Here is a 21,455-nt window from a genome sequence, read left to right as displayed (position 1 = left end):
AATAAAATTACTTACTGTACAACCTTAAGTAATTCTTTTTATTTATTCTCCACCCCTTTCCCTTGTTTTCTTTCCATTTTTCTTGCATTGGTGTTGTTTTGTTTGTAGGACTCAGACGACGCTTCTGGAGTCACTGTTTTTTTGGGAAGAGGGGGGAAGAGCTCTGGTGGATCAAAAGTAAACCCGGAGCTACTGGATTAAATGTGTATGGCTCATCCACACTTGCAGAATGCTTGTACATGATTGTTTCACAAGTGATGTGTATCTGTTCTTCTGATCAGATCCTGTGTTTTCTTTTCTTTTCTAGCCCTTGGCATTACAGGGGAAATGGCTTTCATCTCCAAGAATTCCTTAAGTGATTTATTACATGTGTTTGTGCTACTGGCTTATGCTCTCTTCTCTTTGTCTAACAACAATCCATCCTGGATACACAAACAGAAAGGAAGGAGTGTATATATATAGAAATATAAATAAGATATGCCAATGTGTTTTCGTTTTGTTTTTTTTTTTTTTTTTTCTATTTGACTCGGTTGACTCGAATTAATAAAACCCAGCTTGACAATGAATGGTGAAGGTATTGTGTTGCCTTAAGCCCGGTGCGCTTTGCTTGTCTAACAGAAACCCCTGTCCTCTTTACCCCACTCTCCTGGAAAGAGAGAGGAGGGGAAAAGCGCCCATGTTGCATATTCTCCATCCAGCGATGTCTTTGTACTATGTATGCACCAGCCACAGGGGTTTTCCTCCGATGTACAGATAACATGGACCAGCCATAGGAAGCACCATGTTTGCTTTGAAAATAAATAAGCAGATTGCCGGAACCTGTGTAGACCTCGATTTTAGGGCCGGTGCTGAAACTAGCCCTAATATTTATAATGAAAGATAGAACAACCGTCACATGGAGTCTATATATCCTAAATGTATCGACTGGTCAATGTATGCGGGTCCTTCCAAACAAAACTTTTTTCCTCTAGCTGGCTCGAAACTAACCCCACAAACAGTCTAAATGTAATACATACATACTAGGTATAACTACACGGGTATCTCTGCATATCATAAGTTTTCTGTATTGCATCAAAAAAGCACAGCAATAGACCAGTAATATAAGGAAATTCATCATGCCGACTGGTTCGTTAATATCAACGAGGTGTCATGAAATCATATGGGAGGGGTATCATCCAATTACAAGCCTTGTGAGAAGTCTCTCATTTCTCCTTTTCTTTTATGATCATCGTCATCATAATCATCATAATCATCAATGTCAACAGACACACAGCATAGCGTGCCTTTGCCCAGAATGTCAGACAATGCCGCCGTAAGGTGTGGTGTTTTTTTTTTTTTTTTTTTTTCCAGCTCCAACTCCATTTTGCCGCTGGCTTGGTGTGGTGGGTATCGTTGTGCCTTATCATTACACTTATTGCTCACTCTCTTTTATCATCTTTGTGGCTAGCACCTGTATCGTCGAATTGATCCGTTTCGAATGGGCTGTTCGATTTTACCAAATCTCGGATAGCCCATCGCCATCCATCATCGAGCTTTCGATGCTCGAAGCCCACCCACTTATCAACTTTACGTTTCCATTTCTCTTCTTCGGCCCGCTGGCGTTTGATGAACTCGGGGCCGACGTCAAATTCCTCTGTGATAGGCCATTCGTCTGAAGACTCTCCACCGCTTCGATCATCTCCGCTTGCCACAGGACCAAGATCATCAGGTGCACCCAAAGTTCGTCCACTATGATTGTTGCTGCATGCTTTATCATCAAGGTCGTCAAGGCCAGCAAAAACGTCATCCTCATTTTGAATGGCCACTAGCCCATTGGCTCCGGGTTGTAGCGGTGCTAATTTAAGCCAGCACATGCGGTGTGGATCGAACACCATACCCCCGACCACCTGCACATTCTGCATTGCGCTTACGTTGGTGATAAGTGCTGGTGCTGGCTTGGGAGAAATTGGAGAAATATTGTCAAAATCTTGGACCAAATTCTCATTTCCTTCCCAGCGGAAAGTGATGGGGTTGTAACGCATCCCATTTACAGCTAGAAAATATAAAATCAGCTCCAGAAGAAAGGATCAAAAGACAATAGAAAGAAAGAAAGAAAGAAAGAAAAAAAAAAAAAAAACCAACTCACATTTAGCCCCCTGAACGCCCACGCCCATCGGTTTAATTAAATGGGGCTTATTTCCAGGCACCACAGATCTTCTCTTCTTGTTTCTTAATGCCGCTGAGCTATTGGAAGAGACACGCGACGTGCTTTGAGCCTTCCGATTCGCACCTAGTGACGGGAATGAGTTGGCTTCTCGATCCTTCATATTCACGGAGGCAATGCGTTGTTCTCTTGCATTCCTGGAGGCATTCGTATCCCGTGCGAAATGCGGTGTGGAGCCAGGGGTCTTCAGTGAAGTAACGAGTGCAGATGATTGTGGTGTCTCCCCCTGAGGTACCATATTTTGACTCTGACTCAACCTGCTTCGGAGGAACCTTGGGGCGCCACGCCCGCTGGCATGCTTGACAAATTTGCTTTCGGTCGAGGAAGACGTGGGCAAATCATCAAACAACTCCAGTTCCGTTCCGTTGCCAAAGTTCCGCCGACGAACTGGCTTAGTGACGGTACGTTTAGCAGCATTTGTTTCTGAGTCAGCATCGCTAGAACCGTTGTTGCCAACAGCACCAGTGTGATTCAGCCGTGCAAGTCGCGATACAGACCCCCGTGAATAAAGTACATCACTCGGGCTACGTGCATGACGGTAGCTTTTGACGGTGACGTGATGCGATTGGTTTTCTGAAGCACCTGCCGGGATGAATGGCGCTTGAATCCTGCGATTAGCATTCATGCGATCGACTGGCGTTTTTGGATAGGCTGTAGGCATAAACCATTGGCTCTTTGTATCCTGATGGGACACTATACCTTGGGATACCATAGCATTCTGATACATGCCGCGCATGGCCGGCATGGATCGCTTTGCCTTCAAGGATTGCAGTGATTGCTTTCCGGCAGGAGCATGCGCAGCCAACAAGGAATCCTTCGAGACACGCGTCCCAACCAGCCGTCGACCAGCGGGCTGGGGAGTCGGAGATGTCGACATTGAACTAGGCGCAGGCAAACTGGACAGAGAAGAGTGCGATGAATGGCCACCGAACCGAGATTTTTGTGAACGCCAGAAATTGGAAAGGGGTGCTCCACTTTCCGACACGGTTTCAAGAAAAGTTGAGTGGGGGCGATCATGACCTGAGAGACGGGGGATCCGAGTCTTGGGAGATGCGGGTGTATTCGTGAACCGAATCGTAGTCGCCGAACGACGTGTCGGGTTTTCCGGGCATTCCGCCTTGCATTTTACATTTGGGTTGAGCGACACGTTTGCTGTGAAAATATCGCCGCCTTCGATTTCGATACCGGAGAAGAAATCGTCCACCTCCGCCGATTCCTGTCCATCCTGGATGCATCCTGAATGTGGCTGGGCAGTTGTAGGTGGATCCTGTAGCTTCCTTAGGGATGTCTGTAGGTCCAGAGGTTGGTCAGGGATAACGAGCCCATCAAGATTATCATCTTCACTCTCGCCGGTCAAGCAACTCGACAAACTCGGGCTAGCAATCGACACTGATGAGCTAGGGTTGGATCGCCGATCCCGCGCCGTACCACCGAGTCGAACACCGATACTCCCTTCAAACCAGTCTAGATCGAGGTCTTCTGGGAATTGACTTGAACTGTTTGCGTTGACCCTTCGCCTAAGTGGAAGATCTTCGGGGGGCAGCTCGAAATCATTATCAAGACTTTCCACTTCGTTTTCAGCTTCGTAGGTATCGTTATTGACGGGCGTTGCTTGTTGACGTGTCCGGGGTTTTGGGAGTTTGATAGTAGGCACATTCTGAAGATCAGCAACATCGTCATCATCCCGAGCCAACCCCGCCAACGCAGAATGCAGGCGGTCTGATGTATCATTATCCCATGAGAACGGAGTCGAACGCTTCACAGGACTCGTTGAGGTAGAATTGATTTGCCGAAGAATTTCAGGGAAATTTCGTTCTTTGGGATCTTTCAATTTCAATGTACATTCCGGGCCTGGGAACTCGACGTCTTCAGACCAATCATCTGCGAAGTTCTTTCTTGGCTTCTTTCGTCCCAGGCGCTTGATTGTGCCCCCTGTCAGGGCCGACTTGGGCACATTCGCAGGCAATGGGATCCCGGCGCTTTGAGCAGACGCGATAGCATCGTCGGTCGCATAATCATCGTTTTCGAGTAATTGTACTTGCCAGTCCTCATCGCCGCCGGTGTTGGATTCAAGATCGGATCTAGCAGAGCGACGAGATGAAATTGAATCCCGATGTCCCGATCGGCGAATCGAACAACTCGTCACGGATGTAGCGCTAGACGCAGCACGGAATTGTATATCTTCATGGCATTGTAGATCACTATCGTCGTCCCAGCATTCAATTGTCTTTTCGTCATCCTGCCGTAACTGAAGGGTCAACGGTTCCATGGTCTAGGAATTGTTGGGCATGGGAAACCTGAAGAGTACGCGCGAGGAAGGGAAGAAAATAATAAAAAAAGGGAAAAAAAAAGGAAGGAATGAAAAGTGATGTTTGTTTATTGAGACTGTCCGGTGGGTTGCGGAGCAGAGTGGAACGTCATTCCGAACTCGCCTGCGAGTGAAGAAAAGATAGAAGATGGGATTTGCTACCAGGGGAGAGACATATGGCGAAACCTCTGCAGTCGCGACTCTTGTTTGAGGTTTGAATGGAAGGAGATGGGTCGAGAGTAAAAGCGTGGGGAAGGAAGGGAGAGTACAAAAGCTGTAATTGGATGTGGCTCAGGGGGAATTCGGACGGTGGATTCGTGATTCGCTCTAGGTCACGAGAATACGTAGAAGTATCATAAGGGCTACAGGAGAACCAGAGCGAAAGTAGCCAGGCTCCTGTGTCTGTTATGTTCGAGTACTGTCCCAACAGTGTTGATGGTGGCTGATTTTGAATTCCTTGGATGAGACAGGGCTTAACGCAGCGCGCAGGTGTATGGATTATTATGTAGGTCCTTCGTGCACAAAGACTAGGTAGTGAAGGGACAAAGAGTTGGCACTTTCTCTAAATTAGATTGGACCTGGGGGCGGGGAGCGGGAGAGGAAGAAGAAGAGGAAGGAGGGGAAGCGAAAGGAGAGGAAAAGATGGTGCACTTGTTTTGAGAACTGATAAGATACTCGATGCAGCATGGATTACACTAGGACTATCACGGACTAGCACACCTGCTAAGCAGGACTAATGAGGGTCAAAGATGGAGCTGATAATAAAGAGTTATGACTGATGTACTCCGTATGTATATGTATGTACAAGTCGAAATACTCCACTTCTCACTCCTTAAATGTGACTGCATAGTACAATAAGTAGTGTACAGAGAACATTTTTTTGCTGTTTATTACTAAACGGATTTTATGCATTTCTATCTAGCTTATATTTTACACATTATAAACTGTGATCTATTTTTCAAATATATATATATACACACTATACATATGTTCCGAAGCTATGTTTATTTTTCTTTCCCTAGTATCCGAGGTACTGAAATGTACAGAAGATTGGTGTATCTGTATCATTTACATGTGTGTCAACAGCATCTAAAAATAAGATAATAGTGATTCATTCCAAAGCGGTTAGACAGTATCTGCGGACTTAGCAGGCAGCAATAGCATTGACAGTGCTATATACACATCATCATCTCACCACTTTCCGACTGCGGCATACTCTTTACGACCAACTTGAATTCTGACAACAAAATGCCAGCAAAACCAAATAGCGCATCATCTCTGCAAATATTGCGGATCCCTAGAACCGATGAACCCGACTCCTACGTGCTGCTCCGAGTTACCAAGTCAAGCTCCGACCTGGCAGTCGTTGCCACGGAAGGGGAGAGCCCATATACCGGTTATAGTGAGTCTTTTCATCGTTCCTACACACTTAAATGTCCCTTGATATCGTCTTTCCCATGTCCCAATATACTGAGAACAACAGTCAAACAGAGTCGACTAAAGAGCCTCCGTGCAAAAAGTTACCAAGGCAGTGACGAAGAATGGGCTCAGATTGTATCATACGTTTTTGGACAATTTTCCTCGACAGTTGGTAAACCAGTATGGTCATATGGGATCGAAGTTTCGGCCAACGTCTCTGATTCCGCGAATTATGAAGACAAAGAGATAGTCCTGACCATACGGAAACGAATCCAATCTATAACAGTATGCTCCGCATAATGATATTATTGTTCTCTCGCTGAACCGCATCATAGCAAAGGCTCGGGTCCATAAGCCTCAAACAGGATAATGAACAGGCCATCGAACTATTTGATTGGCTTGGTGTTGCCGCCGCCAGAGCACATACCTCCGAGGAGCGCTCTTCGTCACTAGCTGATCGTTGTCGCATCGCCGAGGACACTATCCAACAACTGACGAAGCAGCTCGAGGAGCTCGTTCACGCAAAATCCCACCATGAAGACCAGCTGGTTGCCAATTTTGCTCACTTGCTGAACAAGAAGAAGCTCAAAATACGCAATCAACAGCGCTTATTGGTCTCGGCTAAGGTAGACCCAGTCAAGGGTATGTGTCTTTCGTCCGACCTGGTCTATTGAATACCGTCACTCGGTGCTAATCTAATTCAGTATCTGAGATACAGGCAGCAACATCTAAGGGTCGTGACTTAACACAGAAAAACAGGCGCCTAAAGCGCAATGCTAGAGAAATGAGCAAAGATGAATTAGAAAGTGGAGATGGATTTGAAGAAATGCAAATGGATCACGCTGGTAACCAAGGTCGGGAACAGGACCAAGAAACGGACGATGAAGAGCGTTCAACCCCTCAGCCATTAGAAGATGAAGGAGACCATGGCACCACCACAGACGAAGAGTCTGTCCTGTCACATGTCGAGCCAGGAAATGAAAACGATGGCGTGAAGAAGTCCGACATAAGTAATGGTCCTATGCTCAAGGATTCTGCAGCTTCTCCGCCGCGAAGAGAACTCCCCTTTGCGAGGCGAGCCCCAAAAAAGGAGGTACAGAGCCAGCCGCACCAAGCAGAATACGATGTCGAAAGTACTACTGGAGAGACGGATGATGATGAGTTATGACAAAAACTACCATCACGTTGGTTTTTTTTCCCCCCGAAATAGCACACATTTTACAGATATTACTTGATACCTGAGCCCCGTATTTATGAAGTATACTCATAGTTTTTGGCGACACTCGTCGGAATCTAATATTTTTTATCTCAATCTTATATACAAGTCGACAACTATCAACGAGGTCTGAGCCATATCATAAGCAGCTGAGGCGCCGTAAGAAAAAAACAGAAATAGACATGAGAAAAAGGGGAGTTCAAAACAAAAATGAAACTAAACATCATACAAACGACACGAGAAAATGGTGACGTTTAGGTGGTAGAACGACAACGCCTAGACCGATAGAGAAACAGAAATATATCTATCCACTGCGACCAAAGTCTTATGTTTAACCATACAAAGCCTGGGGAGACATTTCACCAGCTGCCATGAAATTCGTCTCAGGGTTTCCGGTGGCCTTGGCTGCAGAGGAGCGAGCCATAGTCGGCGAACTATCGACCTGTGAGCGACACGAAAAAATGTATTACAAGGAACGAGTGGATGGTGCACATACCTTCTTGAAATAGAGTCAGTAAAGTAGAAATCCTCGATAACATTCTTGAATGGGGCATTGGTGGGCTGGGTGCCCTTGTTCTGCTCAACCAATTGAATCTTGCTCAACAAGGGGAGAGAAGTTGCTTCGACCACATCATAGCGCCGCATTACAGGGCTGATTTCCTCCATACGGTCACGGAGAGCTTCAATGTCGTCGTAGGGAAGTGGTGCACCAAGGAATTCGCTGATCGCACGGATAATCTTCCAGTCATCACGTGCAGCACCAGGCAAGGAAGTCGCAGCACGAGTCATTTGCACGCGACCCTCGGTGTTGATATAGGTGCCGGATTTCTCGGTGTAGGCCGCACCGGGGAGGACAACGTCGGCCAGCTGAGCCCCGCGGTCACCATGATGACCTTGGTAGACGACAAATGCGTCGCTTGGAACATCGCTACGGCTAACTTCATCCGCACCCAGGAGCCAGACCATCTTAGGTTTCGCTTGGGCGACTTCCGGGGATGGCGTAGTAAACCCAACCTCGTATGCCGCTGCGCGGGATGCTGCGCGCTGAAGAACGTTGTATCCTTGCCACTCGGGGGTGTTGAAGTTATTGGCGTGCTTGTCGACGAAGCCTCCAATTACCTCGAAAATTGCCTTGGCATCAGGGTGCTCAGCTGCGGCGCTACCGACAACAATCATTGGGCGTTGAGCGGAAGCGAGCTTTTCACCAAACTGTCCAGAGAGGACCGACTTCAAGGCAGAGATATCAGCTCCAAGGTGCTCGTAGTCAAAAGTGCTGTCGAACTTTTCTCCGACCAGTCCAATTTCGAGGTCAGAGCGCAGGTACTGTTTGCGAATGCGAGCATTGAGGACAGATGCTTCGTGGCGAGGGTTGGTAGCAACAAGAAGAATAGAATCCGCTTCCTCGATACCGTAGATCTTAGAGTTGAAAAGATAGTTGGAGCGGATATCAACACCGTGGGCAATGGGTGAACTGCCTCCAGGTTGATCCAGGGCAAGGTTATCTGACCCAAGTTTGTTAGCCAAATCTTTCATGGCCACGAGCGATTCAGCATCAACGAGATGCCCGGCAATAGCCTTGAACTCATTTGTGCTGGGTTGGAGCTTTTGTTGAGCAGATGAAATTTCAGTCAAGGCTTGTTCCCAAGTGGCCGGGACAAACTTGCCCTCTCTGCGGATCAATGGTGTTGTAAGTCTTTGCGTCTTCAGACCATCGCACGCGAATCTAGATTTATCGTTGATCCATTCCTCGTTGATATCGTCATTAAGTCTTGGAATTACACGCATGACTTCCAACCCACGAGAATCAATTCGAACATTGGAGCCCAAGGCGTCATGAACATCAATGGATTCGGTGTGCTTTAGTTCCCAGGGACGAGCGCGGAACGCGTAAGGCTTTGAGGTGAGTGCCCCCACGGGGCAAAGGTCAATGATGTTACCAGACAATTCTGAGTCGAGATTCTTTTCCAAATAAGTTCCAATCTGCATGTCGTTCCCTCTGCCTGTGGTTCCAAGTTCCGGAGCTCCAGCAACATCGTTCATGAATCGGACGCAACGTGTGCAGTGAATACACCTGTTCATGGAAGTTTTGACTAGAGGTCCGATGTTTTTATCTTCGACGGCACGTTTACCGCCAACTTCGTGAAACCGACCGCGGTCAGCGCCATAACGCATCGACTGATCCTGAAGATCACACTCTCCACCCTGGTCGCAAATGGGGCAGTCAAGAGGATGATTAGCGAGCAAGAACTCCATCACACCCTCTCTCGCTTTATGGACAAGAGGCGAACTCGTCTTGACATTCATCCCAGGTTGTACAGGGAAGGCGCACGATGCCACAGGCTTGGGAGCTCGCTCGACTTCAACAAGACACATACGGCCTAGCAAAGCCATTAGACGGTTTTTCAATACTTAGAAGACCTGGTGGACGGAGGGAAACGTACAATTGCCTGCAATCAAAAGCTTTCTTTTAGGTAAGTTAGCAGATGTAATATCTTCGCTGAAAGGGATGGAGCGTACTCATGATAGCAGTATCTGCAACGCTTTTGTTAGAATATCTTGACCGTAGACGAGGATTCATGAAGCAGTACGCACCTTGGAATTGTCGAGCCTGCTTTCTCGCAAGCCTGAATAAGAGCTGAACCGGCTGCAAAACTGTGTAAGCAGGGGGGCCACGAATTCGTTCGCTTCTATGGATGTTTTTACCTTCCACTGATATCTTTTTGCCATCTAGTAACCAACAGCTGTCAGTAAGAAAACCAGAATTGATAGCGAAGGAGGATGGACATACCAATTGTGACTTCTACCTCAGCAGTGCGAGGGGCAGTCGTCGCGAAGGTCCTGGGATAGCTGCTGACATTTGGGACCCGGAAAGACCGGGCGGCCGCACGAAACAGTTGCGGCCGCATGGTGAGATAAAAGAGACAAGGAAGGGAAAGGGGGGGGAGGGGGGAGAAATAAATAAGTACAGCAGACTGGAAAGGTTGACAGCAGGCACAGAGCTGCGAAGCTGTTGTTCTTTGGACAAGAGCACTTTTGGCTTGGTTCGGATTCTGGTCTGCTAAAGCGGGCGTCACTCGCAAATTGCCTGCTGCGGATTGGCTCGGTTATGCGGGAAATCCCTTAATCCGAACCACACCTTTTTCTTCTCCTGGGGTTGGATTTGTTTTCCTTTTTTTCTCTTTTCTTCTGAATCATAACTCATTCATCGGACTTGATTATTGTAGGTGGAAGGGTATTGCTGAAGGCAATATAGGTCCCTTCTTCCTCTGCTACATGATCCAAGAAGAAACGTTCACTAAGCTGGAGCCGCCCAGGGCAGATTGACTGTCTAATGAGGGTTTTTTTTTGGTTTCTGTGACAGTGGCAACAAATTCGGCGATTAATAATCACAATAATCAGCATTTGGTGATTCGTTTAAAAAAAAATACATAAAAACCTCTGGTTATCTAGGTTGTACATAGTTTCACGTTATTATATCGTATATTACAGTTGGAGGGAAACTCAAAGACTCTTACAGAGTACATCATCCCCTTTTGCGTAGTACGTGTGAACAAGTTTCAATTTCGAGATAAGGCAAAGCAGGAGAATATAAAGAAAACGAGAAAGATGAACAAAAGAAAATATCAAGAGTCACTTGGCTGCCATGTTGACTCTTGTTTTGTGCCAGGCGGTAACCATGCTCTAGAAGTACTGCCTCCTCTCGATCGAACATGACCAGAAGTATCATCTTCCTTCTTTGAATTATGAGCCAAATGATGTGGGTTCTCAGAGAATGGGCCTTGAGAATCCTTGCCAGATGGGAAGGCATAACCGTTGGAATTCCATGGGGTACTCGTTGACGTTCGCGCATTCAAGGGGAGGACGGATTCCTTGGCGCGAAAATAATCTGCATTCGCCCGTCGATTTGCAACATCATCATGACTATTTCGATCGTATAGGTAAAGCCCAAGGAAAGTAAGAGCAATACCCAAAGCCTGCATTGAAGTGGTCGGACTGCCAAACCACACAATCGCGACAACGATGACGAATACCCGCTTCACTAAAGAAGCGACGGAGTATGACACAGGTGAAATCTTAGAGAGCAGAACGAATGCCAGGATATTTTGCGCAAAGTGCGAAACCCCGTTGAATACGAACTCGAGGAAGAGTTCTCCATGGTCCAATGAACCTTTCTTGCCTGAAAGAGAGATGATTCCGTCCTGCATGAAGTCTGATATCAATGAATAGCCCTCACTGCAAATCCATATCGGTAATGTGAGGATGAATGCTATCCCAGAGCAATAGCATAGTAAGTTGAGTTTGTCTAACTTTCGTTTTCCCGATAACTGCTCCGATTCAGCTCGCGAAGCTTCGTTGAAAAGCTTTTTAGAGAAAATGTTTTGCGAAACGAAGACTAGCGCCGCAACGAGTGCGCACAGTATGCCAAAAAAGTTTGTAGAGAATCCTGTTGAACAGGCAAGCATCACGCCTGAGGTTAATGGGACTAGCGACAGATATGTTGCTTTAGCATATCGGATACGGAAAAGTACACGGTATGCGAGAACGGTGAAAAGAGGCGAAAGGCCCTTGATCGTGTGGACTAGCGATACCGGTATCAAAGAGGTAGCCATGGAACTGAGTATATGACCAGCCAGTTGGAATATTGCCAAGGGCAATGCTGTCATGACAACATCGCGCGACGGGTAAAGAATGCCATTTTTCAGTGCTGGTATATTCCTTCTGAGCGATGGCACTGCAGTAGAAAGATACGCCAATACCAAGCACCATATTGACACAAAAGCGAATTGCACAGCTGTAAGGGTGATAGGTTTCGGTAGAGCATTAAGGATGGATTTCGACGATGTGTTTGTGACGGCTGAGGTCATGTACCAAATAAGACAAAGGAACTACCGATGCACCAATTAGCCGAATTCCTCGAGTGAAAAGGGATATCAGCAATCTTACTATCAGCTGATAAGAGACTGGAGCCCTCAGGGCCTGTGCTAGTTCCTGCGCATTTGCACTCACGCTGGCATTCCGGGTTCTAATTGTGCTAATCGCCTCACTGACGCTTTTCCTGGGCCTGTGTTTCGAGATTCTGGTTGATTCGTTCCCATGCTCCCGCATGAATGCGCTCGTCTTTCGAGGCTCCCAAAGCTCGCGCGGTGCGTACCTGATGGTTGAGCTGGGTTGCGGTTCCCCTTGCCCTGCTGCTGTATCATACGGCTCGTCGCTGAAAGGTGGGAACTTGTCTATTGGACTCGTCATGGACTGCGAAATAGATGTTTTTGCCGGTATCTGTAACTCTGGTGGCCGTGTCGAGGAGCGTCGCCCAGTTCCAGTTACAACGGTTGTTGTCATGTCCCAAAGCGCGGTCTTTGCAACTGGTCGAGTGTTAAAACGATTCCACTTTCAAGATTAAGGTAAGACCGAAGAATTAGCATACCGTAGTTTTCCCAAGCGCGCAACCGGAAAACAAGCTGTGGCGTTAATGCTGCGTAATTCGCCTTTGATATCCAAAAAAAAAAAAAGAAAAAAGAAAAAAAAAAAGAAAGAAAGAAAGAAAGATAAAACGGCCGCAACGTAGGATTCCTTTGGTGGTCAAGGTACAGAGTGCATACGGAGTAAGTCCTCTGCATAGCGGGCTCCCGTCCTGATGACGAATCCCCCTCCGCGAATGAACATCTAGAATGGGAAGCCGTGCAGTGGGATGTACTACTAGGAATTTGGTACTAGTACTGTATGGGGTACTGTACTACCATTTGTACTTGTTTTACTTGCTTCCCTACAGAGTGCGTACGAAGAAGTAATAATGAGAGTGAGGAGGCAATACTGTCTTCTACCCCAGAAAGAAGAGGTCGTCGCATAAGTGACAAATTTGCATCACTGATCCCGAAGAGATATACAATCAAGGATCTTGATCGACTATTGTTGCCCTTCCATACAAAATGATAAACTTTTTGTTGGGAGTGCTTTTATTAGCAATTTGTTCCCTCCAACCTGTGGTATGCAGTCGTGATGTGATGGGACCACACCTTGATAATCCCTATCAAATCCCTTTCCTTGAAGCAAACAGAAACGTCTCACTTTCAAGAACGTGGCAGATTCTTGGTCCTTTTCGATCTGGAACACGAGGTTGGTGCTGCCCGTACTCCCCGGTCTTTAATCGTTTTGGACATCTTGAATAATGCGTAGGTTGACTTTTGATGTATTCTTGGGCCAGAGGCTATCTGGGGCGCAGATCCATTGGAATACTATAATGGCTTCTCCAGTCTTTCTTATAGTACAAATGCCACTTTCAACAGCGCTCTTGCTGTCAATGGAGCTGCCAGATGGAGTCTCGTTCGGGCTGATGTTTCGAGCACTTCGCCGGGATCGATAAAAGCCTCACTGAATGTGAGTTTCCCGGAAGTCGAATGGAGCTTTTTACAATCTGTATATGGGTGGTCTGCATTGCAATACCAGGCCTGGGCCCGTGGATTCCTGAATGTGAGCCAGCCGAATGGTCAGACTATTGCTCTGTATATGAGTGGTTTGCTCGAGTTCTTAGTGGATGGTAAACGGCATTTTGGTGGTAATTTTTACAGCTATCACAGAGCCCCCGTTATCTTACACCTATCTCAAGGCCAACATACATTGGACTTGAGGTTGACGCGCGATGTTAGGGCTCTGGGTGCAGCTGATGAACCTATAATTGGGGTCGACGTTGAAGCTGAAGAGCGCCAGATGTCTTTGAGCATCGACCAAGAAAGCCTCTTGGTATCTGACATCACCCAAGGAAGGCTTGGAAATGGCTGGGCGTCGATAAATGTCCAGAACAATCTAGCTGAGTGGGTTGAAATTGTCTCTCTTAGTTCGCCTGATGTTAGTTTGTGCGGTACCATGTGCGTTACATGCAAATAGACTAACGAATCAATCAGGCCTCCCAATATGTGTTAGATATGGAAAGTCTACCCCTTTTCCCGTACCAAGTTCGGCCACTTATATTTAGCATTTCTCTTGGGCCCCCCTTGAAATTTGAATTCTCCGTCGATATTATCTACAAGACAGATACGGAAAAAGGTGAAGTCCTCGGGACGCTGCCCTTTCAGGTGAAACTTGTCGAGAAGTCCCTTTCAGAAACACAAAAAATCACATTTCTTCATTCTGCTAGAATAGTTTCCTATGCTATTTTGAGGCCACCACCACTTACTTCCACCTGTGGATTTCATGAGGGACGAAAACCTATTCCTGTGATGGTTGCTCTCCACGGGGCAGGGCTTCAGGCAGATGCACCCCAAGTGCGTGAGATGTTGGATGCTGCCAATTTTATTTGCTCATGGAAGCTGCTTCCCACTGGTGTTACTCCATGGAGTGGTGATGACTGGCGTGAGTTTCATGAAACTTTCATTGACCCAGAGTTTGCTGATGCAAAAAACCCTACTGATTGAGCTACAGATATCTGGGGTGCCTCTGATGTCCAAGCCGCTATAGCGGCAATCCCTGAATGGATCAAAAACGTTAACTGGACAGGTCCACATGCAACTGTGGATAACTGGATTCTCACTGGCCATTCAAATGGAGGTACTGAGTCCCAGTACCCCATATTTTAATGCTTTCATGCAGCTAAGCAAGAAATACCGTTATAGGACACGGGGTATGGTTTTTTTCGACCCACTATCCCGACAATATTATTGCAGCGGCGCCAGTATCAGGATATTCTTCCATTGAAAGTACGTACTCCGATTCTTGCGGCAAATGAGAGTATGCTGATAATGCAGACTACGTGCCATACAGTATGTGGCAGGAATCTGACCCAATAGTTTCATCTGTTCTTCAGAGGTCTCGGTCAAATTATAAAAATGAACTACTATTAGAGAATGCTGCAGGCATCCCGATATTTCAGCAACATGGTTCTAATGATGATAATGTACCGGTGTACCACTCTCGTCTTATGCATGAGCTACTTGGAAGAACCCAGTGGCCGTCCCAATACAATGAACTACCTGGAAAGGGTCATTGGTTCGAGGGAATCATGACTACTTCATCGTTGTTGGAATTTTATGAAGAAAGGGCCACTTCCCAGTACCGACCAACCACCCCATTATCATTCACCATAAGCATTCCGTCATCTGGAGCCATGGGGTCCGTGTATGGGATTTACGTCGATCAGCTACAGTCACCCGATATGAACGGCAAAATAGAGGTCACCCGAGACCTGGGAAATGGGCTTTGGTATCTGCAGACACAAAATATACATCGCTTTCGTCTCTCAGTCAGCACCCGGGTAGAAGTCCCAGTTGCTTTAGTGTTGGACAGAATGGAATATCCATTTATCGTGAACCCAAGTCTATTCGAGAAGACATGGTATCTTAAAAGCCCTCTGAACCGATGGATAACATCAAACGATACCGAATGGAAAAATATTTACCAAAGGCACGGCAATCAAATGGGTGCAATGGATGCTATATTGCGCTCCAATGGGGCCTTTACAATCTCTACTTGCTCGGCTGATGCTGAACATATTGCACTCCAAATTAGCCGGAACCTTCTACAATACTTTGCAGCAGATTCTCTGGTAAGCGAGGAATGCAGCTCGACCGCTCCTTTTCTAGACCAAACATCCAAAAACAGGCACGGAAATTTCATAGTCCTTGCTATAGGCGATGACTTGCCTCCCTCGAGAAATCCGGCATTTCCAATTCGCGTTTGTCGTGGTACCCTTATGCTCTCAAAAATATGCAATCCTCTTCATTCCACATATGAAGCGGGAATTGACTCTCAGAGAGCACAGAAGTATGTGTCCGAATATACCTACCAGAAGGGTCTGGGGGCACTGTTTCTTCGTCCTTTAGAAAATGAGCGATTGGAGCTGATTGTTTGGGGTGCGGATCTGCACGGCCTTGAACAAGCTGCACGTCTTGTGCCTACACTTACAGGTGTCGGACAGCCTGACTTTTTAGTACTGAGCGATAGCTGCCGTTGGAAAGGTCACGGCGGTCTACTTGCCGCAGGGCATTTCAACAAATTTTGGCAGATATCACCTAGTTCTTATCTTTACAGGGGACCGGGAACATACGAAAAATACTCGCTATGAAAACATCCTAATGATGTTGCAACAATTGCTAAGTGGATAATATGTCTATCTGTACGCTTTTTCTTAGACAATAAAACATTCTGACCACCCAGTTACCAGTAAGAACATCAAAAATTATTCATGAATCTTAACAAGAGATTTACATTTTTGTAATATTAATCTGGTTCCTGCATGTGCAAAAGAGATTGGCTGTAAGTAATGTTCTGCCGATGAAGGGCCTTCCCTTTTAGGTACCTTCCACCTCCACCACTGCTTCCCATTAGGGCTCCTTCCTCTGCTCTTTCGTCCAGTCCCACGCTGTGACTACATTCGTTGTTTCCTCCGCCCTTCATTTCTTGTTTTTGCAAATCTCCTTGACCTCCCTTTTCATCTCGTTTCTCAGACACTGCCATCTATCGTGTTTCGTTTTGCTCGCAGAAATAGTTCTATCTTTCTACTTACCATCATCTCACAACCATCTGCACCACTGCCAAATCACCGTTACATGTGAAATCATTTGGATTTTGTCGGGTGTACCTAATTGCTTACCTTTCCTCCACACACTACTTCATCGTTTGCTTTCTCTCGCAGCGTTTTGCTTACCATTCTCTTTCATTTCTTTATACCTTCAAGGGTCACTTTGCGGTTTAGGACGGCAGTTGCTGTTACGAGAGGCAGCATGACTTTGCTTTCAACTGGTTCTCCTAAAGTTAGCCGCAAGCACTCCGGAGGATGCTCACTTTCCAGTGAAGGGGGCGTCAACGCGCGCCCCATTTCCTCCGGGCGTGAAAAGCTAGTGAGTCAATTTGAAATCTGGGAGGCGCAGATGGCTGACCTTATTGCCTTCACAGGGACACAGGCAATCGAGCACTTCTCATACCACCCCTGACCCTCTCGTATCCTCAAGACTCGGCAATTTCCAACCACCCATGGGCGAAGGAGACAGTGTTCCACCATACAAGGTCAGGTTCCTACATCTTCACAGATCTTTCAATCTAGATCGTTGGCTCACAAACCCCAAGCAGAAGTTGGAAAATCCCAAGCATGTATCCTCGGTTGGACAATCTGAGATGGAAAAAATACTGGCCAAACTTTCTCTTAAATCCCAGTCCTCTGGAGGCAAAACCTCTCCTAGCCAAGAGATCCTTGCGAAGCTTTCAGAGCAACAGGTGTTACTCGGCAAGCAAAAGAATTTCTTGGTCAACACCAATGCTGTCCCCATGAGACGTGCACAGGTAGAAGCCATTGGCTCTTCGAGCACGTCGCCGCTTACACTCGCAACCGGGCCGCTTGGGGACTCAGCTCCAGGTGAAACGAAAAGCATCGAAGCGACTGAGGTGCTCCGACTCAAGCAGGAACTCCTCGCTGCTAATTCCAAGATTGCCCTTCAGGAGCAAGAGCTAGCACAGACACGTGTGATGAATCACACCTTAGACCAGGCTCTTGGCTCCCCATCCGAAGTTGACTTCAACGGACGCGAGGTTAGTGAACAGACAATCAGCCAACTGCAAAATGCTTTCAATGCGTCGAATGGAGTTTTCAGTCAATTCCATGATACGTGGAATGCGCAGGAAGACTCACGGTCTGATGTCTCCGACACACTCTCGGCTGGCACGTACAACAAAGCCCAAGGGTTTTGGGTCGCCCCGCCTCAGCAGCCGTTCGGTATGAGCGTTAATGCTCCTACTTCTGGCAGCCGGTTCGGAGACTCTTCGTCCCTGAATACCAACTCAGTTGGACCCGAACCTAGCAAACTCTGGGCTGGCTCACCTACGGCTTCTGGTATACCCGCTTCCAGTTCATTTCCTTCCCAACGAGTGCTTTCGGGACCTTCTTCTGGCATCGCAAATTTTCATGGACGCTTCCCCGAGGAACATGCCCGATACATTCAAGCCCCAGGCTCAGGGCCGCGCCACTCTATGTCTCAAATGAACCGTGGCGGATCATGCTTCCCACCACAGAGCTCTCCTTGGGGAACTTTTTCTCCGGGAATCCCTACAAGCCCAATCTCTAGATCGCCTGCAGATAGGGGATGCAACACTTACCAGCAGGTTCCAATGTACCAGGTTCCTCCATATAATCCACGGCCAATTGGAACACCGCTCTCTCCAACGGCGACTGAATTCACTTCAGCAAATGGGAATGTGATGCCTTGGACAACGTCACTGGTAAGCTACTGTTCAACTTCTTTACACTGACATACGACGTAAAACTGAGATGTTCTTAGGTCGGTGGTAGCACTTCTATGCCAACGCATGTTCCGCCCCTTGAGCCACTAAACTATCGCCGACTCCTGGATAAAAATGTCTCTTGCGACTGGAAGTATATAGTGGACAAGATCGTTTGTAACAATGACCAACAGGCATCGATTTTTCTTCAGCAGAAGCTCAAAATTGGTACCACAGAACAAAAATACGATATGGTCGAGGCAATAGTGAACCAGGCTTATCCCTTGATGGTTAACCGTTTTGGAAACTTTCTCGTTCAACGTTGCTTTGAGCACGGTACACCTGAACAGGTTGTTGCAATCGCTAATACGATCAAGGGTAACGCGTTGAGCCTTAGCATGGACCCCTTTGGATGTCATGTGATCCAAAAGGCGTTTGATTGCGTTCCTGAAGAGCACAAAGCTATCATGGTCCATGAACTTTTACGCAGAATTCCGGAAACAGTGATCCATCGATACGCATGCCATGTTTGGCAGAAGCTCTTCGAACTCCGTTGGAGTGGCGAGCCCCCGCAAATCATGGCCAAAGTCAACGAAGCGTTGCGAGGAATGTGGCATGAAGTTGCCCTGGGAGAAACAGGGAGCCTGGTAGTTCAAAATATTTTTGAGAACTGTGTCGAAGATGAGAAGGTATCGAAACACACTATCAACCGAAGGGACTAAGCTAACAACACATCTAGCGACCTGCTATCGAAGAAGTGATATCCAAGATTGACGTGCTTGCTCATGGTCAATTCGGAAATTGGTGTATCCAGCATATTTGCGAACATGGTGCTCCTCACGATAGAAGCCGCGCTATTGAACATATCCTCCTTCGGTCTGTTGACTATAGCATGGATCAGTTTGCCTCAAAGATTGTCGAGAAATGTCTGAAGATAGGTGGCTCCGAGTTTCTGGACCGCTACCTTTCTCGTGTGTGTACCGGGCGTGCTGATAGGCCAAGGATGCCATTGATTGACAGTAAGTTTAAACCTCCCCCCCAACCTTCCCTCTTTCCAGGTCATCGAATGCTCAGTTTTTTCATAGTTGCCGGAGACCAATACGGAAATTATCTTGTTCAATGGGTTTTGATAAATGCTGCGTCTCACCAGCGTGAATTGGTCGCTAGCCATATTCGGTACGGTTGTCCTCTTGCTCCTTAGTCACTGATGAGTATCTTCGGCCATTCTAACGAGAGTGCCAACATAGTAAGCACATGGTTTCCTTGCGTGGCTCAAAATTTGGGTCACGAGTGGCCATGCTTTGCTGCAACCCGTCTCATGCAACTCGCCCTGGGCCAGGTACCGGCATGCAAATCGGCCGTTTTAACAACTTTGGCGATGACAGATTCCAGATGACAGGCCAAAGTGGAGGGCGTTTCGGCCGTGGAAGCCAGTGGCATGCTAATTATCCACCATTTCGTTGACCCAATAAATGAATCATCGCTCACGCGGAACCGGATTTCTCGACAATATCTTTCGCCCTGGATGTAGATCTACACTCTGATTCTGTCTTGCATATCGATACTTATTCAGGGCCCTCATCGGTTTACAGGCTACTTGCCACAGGAAGTGATAAGAGTATCTGTTTCATATTCTTTCTGTTTCTCTCTATATCTTTCTTTTTTGGCCCTCCTTCTTTTCTTCGGCTTACTTTTTCCGCCAGTTGGTATCAGTATACATGCATTGTTCTACAAGACAATCGTTTGCCTTGCAGACGATTAATATATCACTAGAGTACAGAAAAGATAAGGTGTGAGATGATATGCTGGAGCTTTGGTTTATCCAACAAGATGCGGAACTTTACCACCATACATCTATTTGTTTCCATTGTTTTATGTATTGTGCTGATCTTTTATTCATCATCCTTACCAAATATGAATTTAGTTGTATTATCATCTGCCAGGGTAACTCATCAGATAGAAAGGGATGGGGAGGAGTAAACAACAAATGCCTTAGTTTGCGCTAATATTTTCTTTTCAGGTTAATTGTAATCGTACTCCGTACATCACATCATCATCAAAATTTCCCTCTCGCTTCACACTACCTCACCGGCATTGTCTCGTTCCTTTTCCCATGGCTTCAACCTCTTGGGCTGTTCGCTTGAGGAATCATGACCCGTTAATACCGTGTCTGGTATTTGCTGAATCCCGGGGATCGGTTGACCGGTGGTGATGAGCTCAACTATGTGTGCAAAAGATGACGGATAGGTTGGCTCTTGTGCAGAGGTTCGAGTCGGATTTGAGAGCATGGTAGGTTTAGCAGCCTGGCAGGATGACTGTGCTGCTCCCGCGTTCTGTGCCAACCACACTTTAAATGCCGCAAAGTCAAGTGGTGGCGACAGATCTTCCTTCCTAGTAGGCATTGGATGTCAGTTTCGTATCAACATGATGCGGAAGGTAACATACCGCGAGAAGTAAAAGCATTTCGCCTGTAGTACTAAATCATCATCGCGATTGACCTCAGTCTCACTTGCGGGGACATCTGGGTGACCAAGTATAATAGAGAGACCGTTGGCAAATTCCGGGTCTGCATTAAATGGATATGATCCCAATCTCTCGAACAAGCTTGCTTGAGATGCTTGGGGTTGAACTTCAGTTGCTTGCTCCATGCTGTCTCTGCTTGTGTAATACCTTTATTTGGGGTAGAGAAGTTGCGCTAGAGATAAATCAAGAAGTGGGGCTTAGTGGATTGTATTCAGTATGCCCTATCGCTTTGTACGTCACATGGGAGATTACATTGCAATGAATTAACGCTCTATTGAATAGGACATATTTTAGTGTGCTCTTTGTTCGTTTTCACTAGAATATAATTGTCTACCCCTGGAGTACAATAATAAAAAATAAGAGGTCGGATATGGATTGGGCCCGAGGTCCGCGTATTGAATGACGTATGTACTTTTGGGGCATATGTAAATCTAACATTTTCCTGAGATATTAGACTTACATGGTAAATCTATAAGAATTATGATGTGAGATGCAATAAATATAACGCCGTCCATGCAGTGGCTTAACTCGAGAGAGAGAGGTCAAAGAAAAAAAAAAAAAAAAAAAAAAAAAAAAAAAAAAAA

General features: G+C 46.6%; 7 protein-coding genes across 7 annotated transcripts; 3 read left to right on the top strand and 4 right to left on the bottom strand.

Moving 5' to 3' along the window:
• Window positions 1-2,125: 2,125 nt before the first annotated feature.
• Window positions 2,126-4,736, bottom strand: EURHEDRAFT_498805 (putative cytokinesis regulator (Byr4); the record flags this gene model as incomplete). The annotated part of the gene is made up of 2 exons (XM_040785718.1): window positions 2,903-4,736; window positions 2,126-2,803 (listed from the first exon to the last, which is right to left on the bottom strand). Coding segments are annotated over exons 1-2 (2,247 nt in total), but the record flags the coding sequence as incomplete, so codon positions are not given.
• Window positions 4,737-5,320: 584 nt separating this feature from the next.
• On the top strand, window positions 5,321-7,145 carry EURHEDRAFT_411615 (uncharacterized protein). Its single transcript, XM_040781673.1, has 4 exons — window positions 5,321-5,913; window positions 5,995-6,215; window positions 6,266-6,572; window positions 6,635-7,145. The coding sequence occupies exons 1-4, from the start codon at window positions 5,760-5,762 to the stop codon at window positions 7,096-7,098; spliced, it is 1,146 nt and encodes a 381-aa protein (XP_040639574.1). The 5' UTR covers window positions 5,321-5,759; the 3' UTR covers window positions 7,099-7,145.
• A 332-nt stretch (window positions 7,146-7,477) lies between these two features.
• EURHEDRAFT_454068 (putative NADH-ubiquinone oxidoreductase, subunit G) lies at window positions 7,478-10,052 on the bottom strand (the record flags this gene model as incomplete). The annotated part of the gene is made up of 7 exons (XM_040784170.1): window positions 7,478-7,580; window positions 7,643-9,524; window positions 9,588-9,610; window positions 9,664-9,678; window positions 9,739-9,790; window positions 9,850-9,873; window positions 9,935-10,052. 7 exons carry the CDS (start codon window positions 10,050-10,052, stop codon window positions 7,478-7,480), a joined length of 2,217 nt encoding a protein of 738 aa, XP_040639573.1.
• A 717-nt stretch (window positions 10,053-10,769) lies between these two features.
• Window positions 10,770-12,486, bottom strand: EURHEDRAFT_454115 (putative ER to Golgi transport protein (Sly41); the record flags this gene model as incomplete). Its single annotated transcript, XM_040784174.1, has 2 exons — window positions 10,770-12,032; window positions 12,091-12,486. The coding sequence occupies 2 exons, from the start codon at window positions 12,484-12,486 to the stop codon at window positions 10,770-10,772; spliced, it is 1,659 nt and encodes a 552-aa protein (XP_040639572.1).
• A 378-nt stretch (window positions 12,487-12,864) lies between these two features.
• EURHEDRAFT_411612 (uncharacterized protein) lies at window positions 12,865-16,286 on the top strand. Its single transcript, XM_040781672.1, has 6 exons — window positions 12,865-13,260; window positions 13,349-13,989; window positions 14,046-14,493; window positions 14,563-14,688; window positions 14,754-14,837; window positions 14,886-16,286. Exons 1-6 carry the CDS (start codon window positions 13,074-13,076, stop codon window positions 16,199-16,201), a joined length of 2,802 nt encoding a protein of 933 aa, XP_040639571.1. The 5' UTR covers window positions 12,865-13,073; the 3' UTR covers window positions 16,202-16,286.
• A 778-nt stretch (window positions 16,287-17,064) lies between these two features.
• On the top strand, window positions 17,065-19,838 carry EURHEDRAFT_477211 (Pumilio-family RNA binding repeat-containing protein). Its single transcript, XM_040785435.1, has 6 exons — window positions 17,065-17,142; window positions 17,203-18,348; window positions 18,408-19,037; window positions 19,088-19,367; window positions 19,434-19,524; window positions 19,596-19,838. Exons 1-6 carry the CDS (start codon window positions 17,110-17,112, stop codon window positions 19,810-19,812), a joined length of 2,397 nt encoding a protein of 798 aa, XP_040639570.1. The 5' UTR covers window positions 17,065-17,109; the 3' UTR covers window positions 19,813-19,838.
• A 585-nt stretch (window positions 19,839-20,423) lies between these two features.
• Window positions 20,424-20,996, bottom strand: EURHEDRAFT_376937 (DUF5572 domain-containing protein; the record flags this gene model as incomplete). The annotated part of the gene is made up of 2 exons (XM_040778903.1): window positions 20,424-20,739; window positions 20,794-20,996. 2 exons carry the CDS (start codon window positions 20,994-20,996, stop codon window positions 20,424-20,426), a joined length of 519 nt encoding a protein of 172 aa, XP_040639569.1.
• Window positions 20,997-21,455: the final 459 nt, after the last annotated feature.

The sequence above is a fragment of the Aspergillus ruber genome (genome assembly GCF_000600275.1).
Source record: "Aspergillus ruber CBS 135680 unplaced genomic scaffold scaffold00010, whole genome shotgun sequence".
Taxonomy (NCBI): Eukaryota; Fungi; Ascomycota; class Eurotiomycetes; order Eurotiales; family Aspergillaceae; genus Aspergillus; species Aspergillus ruber.
Note: the sequence above shows the minus strand (reverse complement) of the source record. Positions and strands in the feature narration are given on the sequence as shown.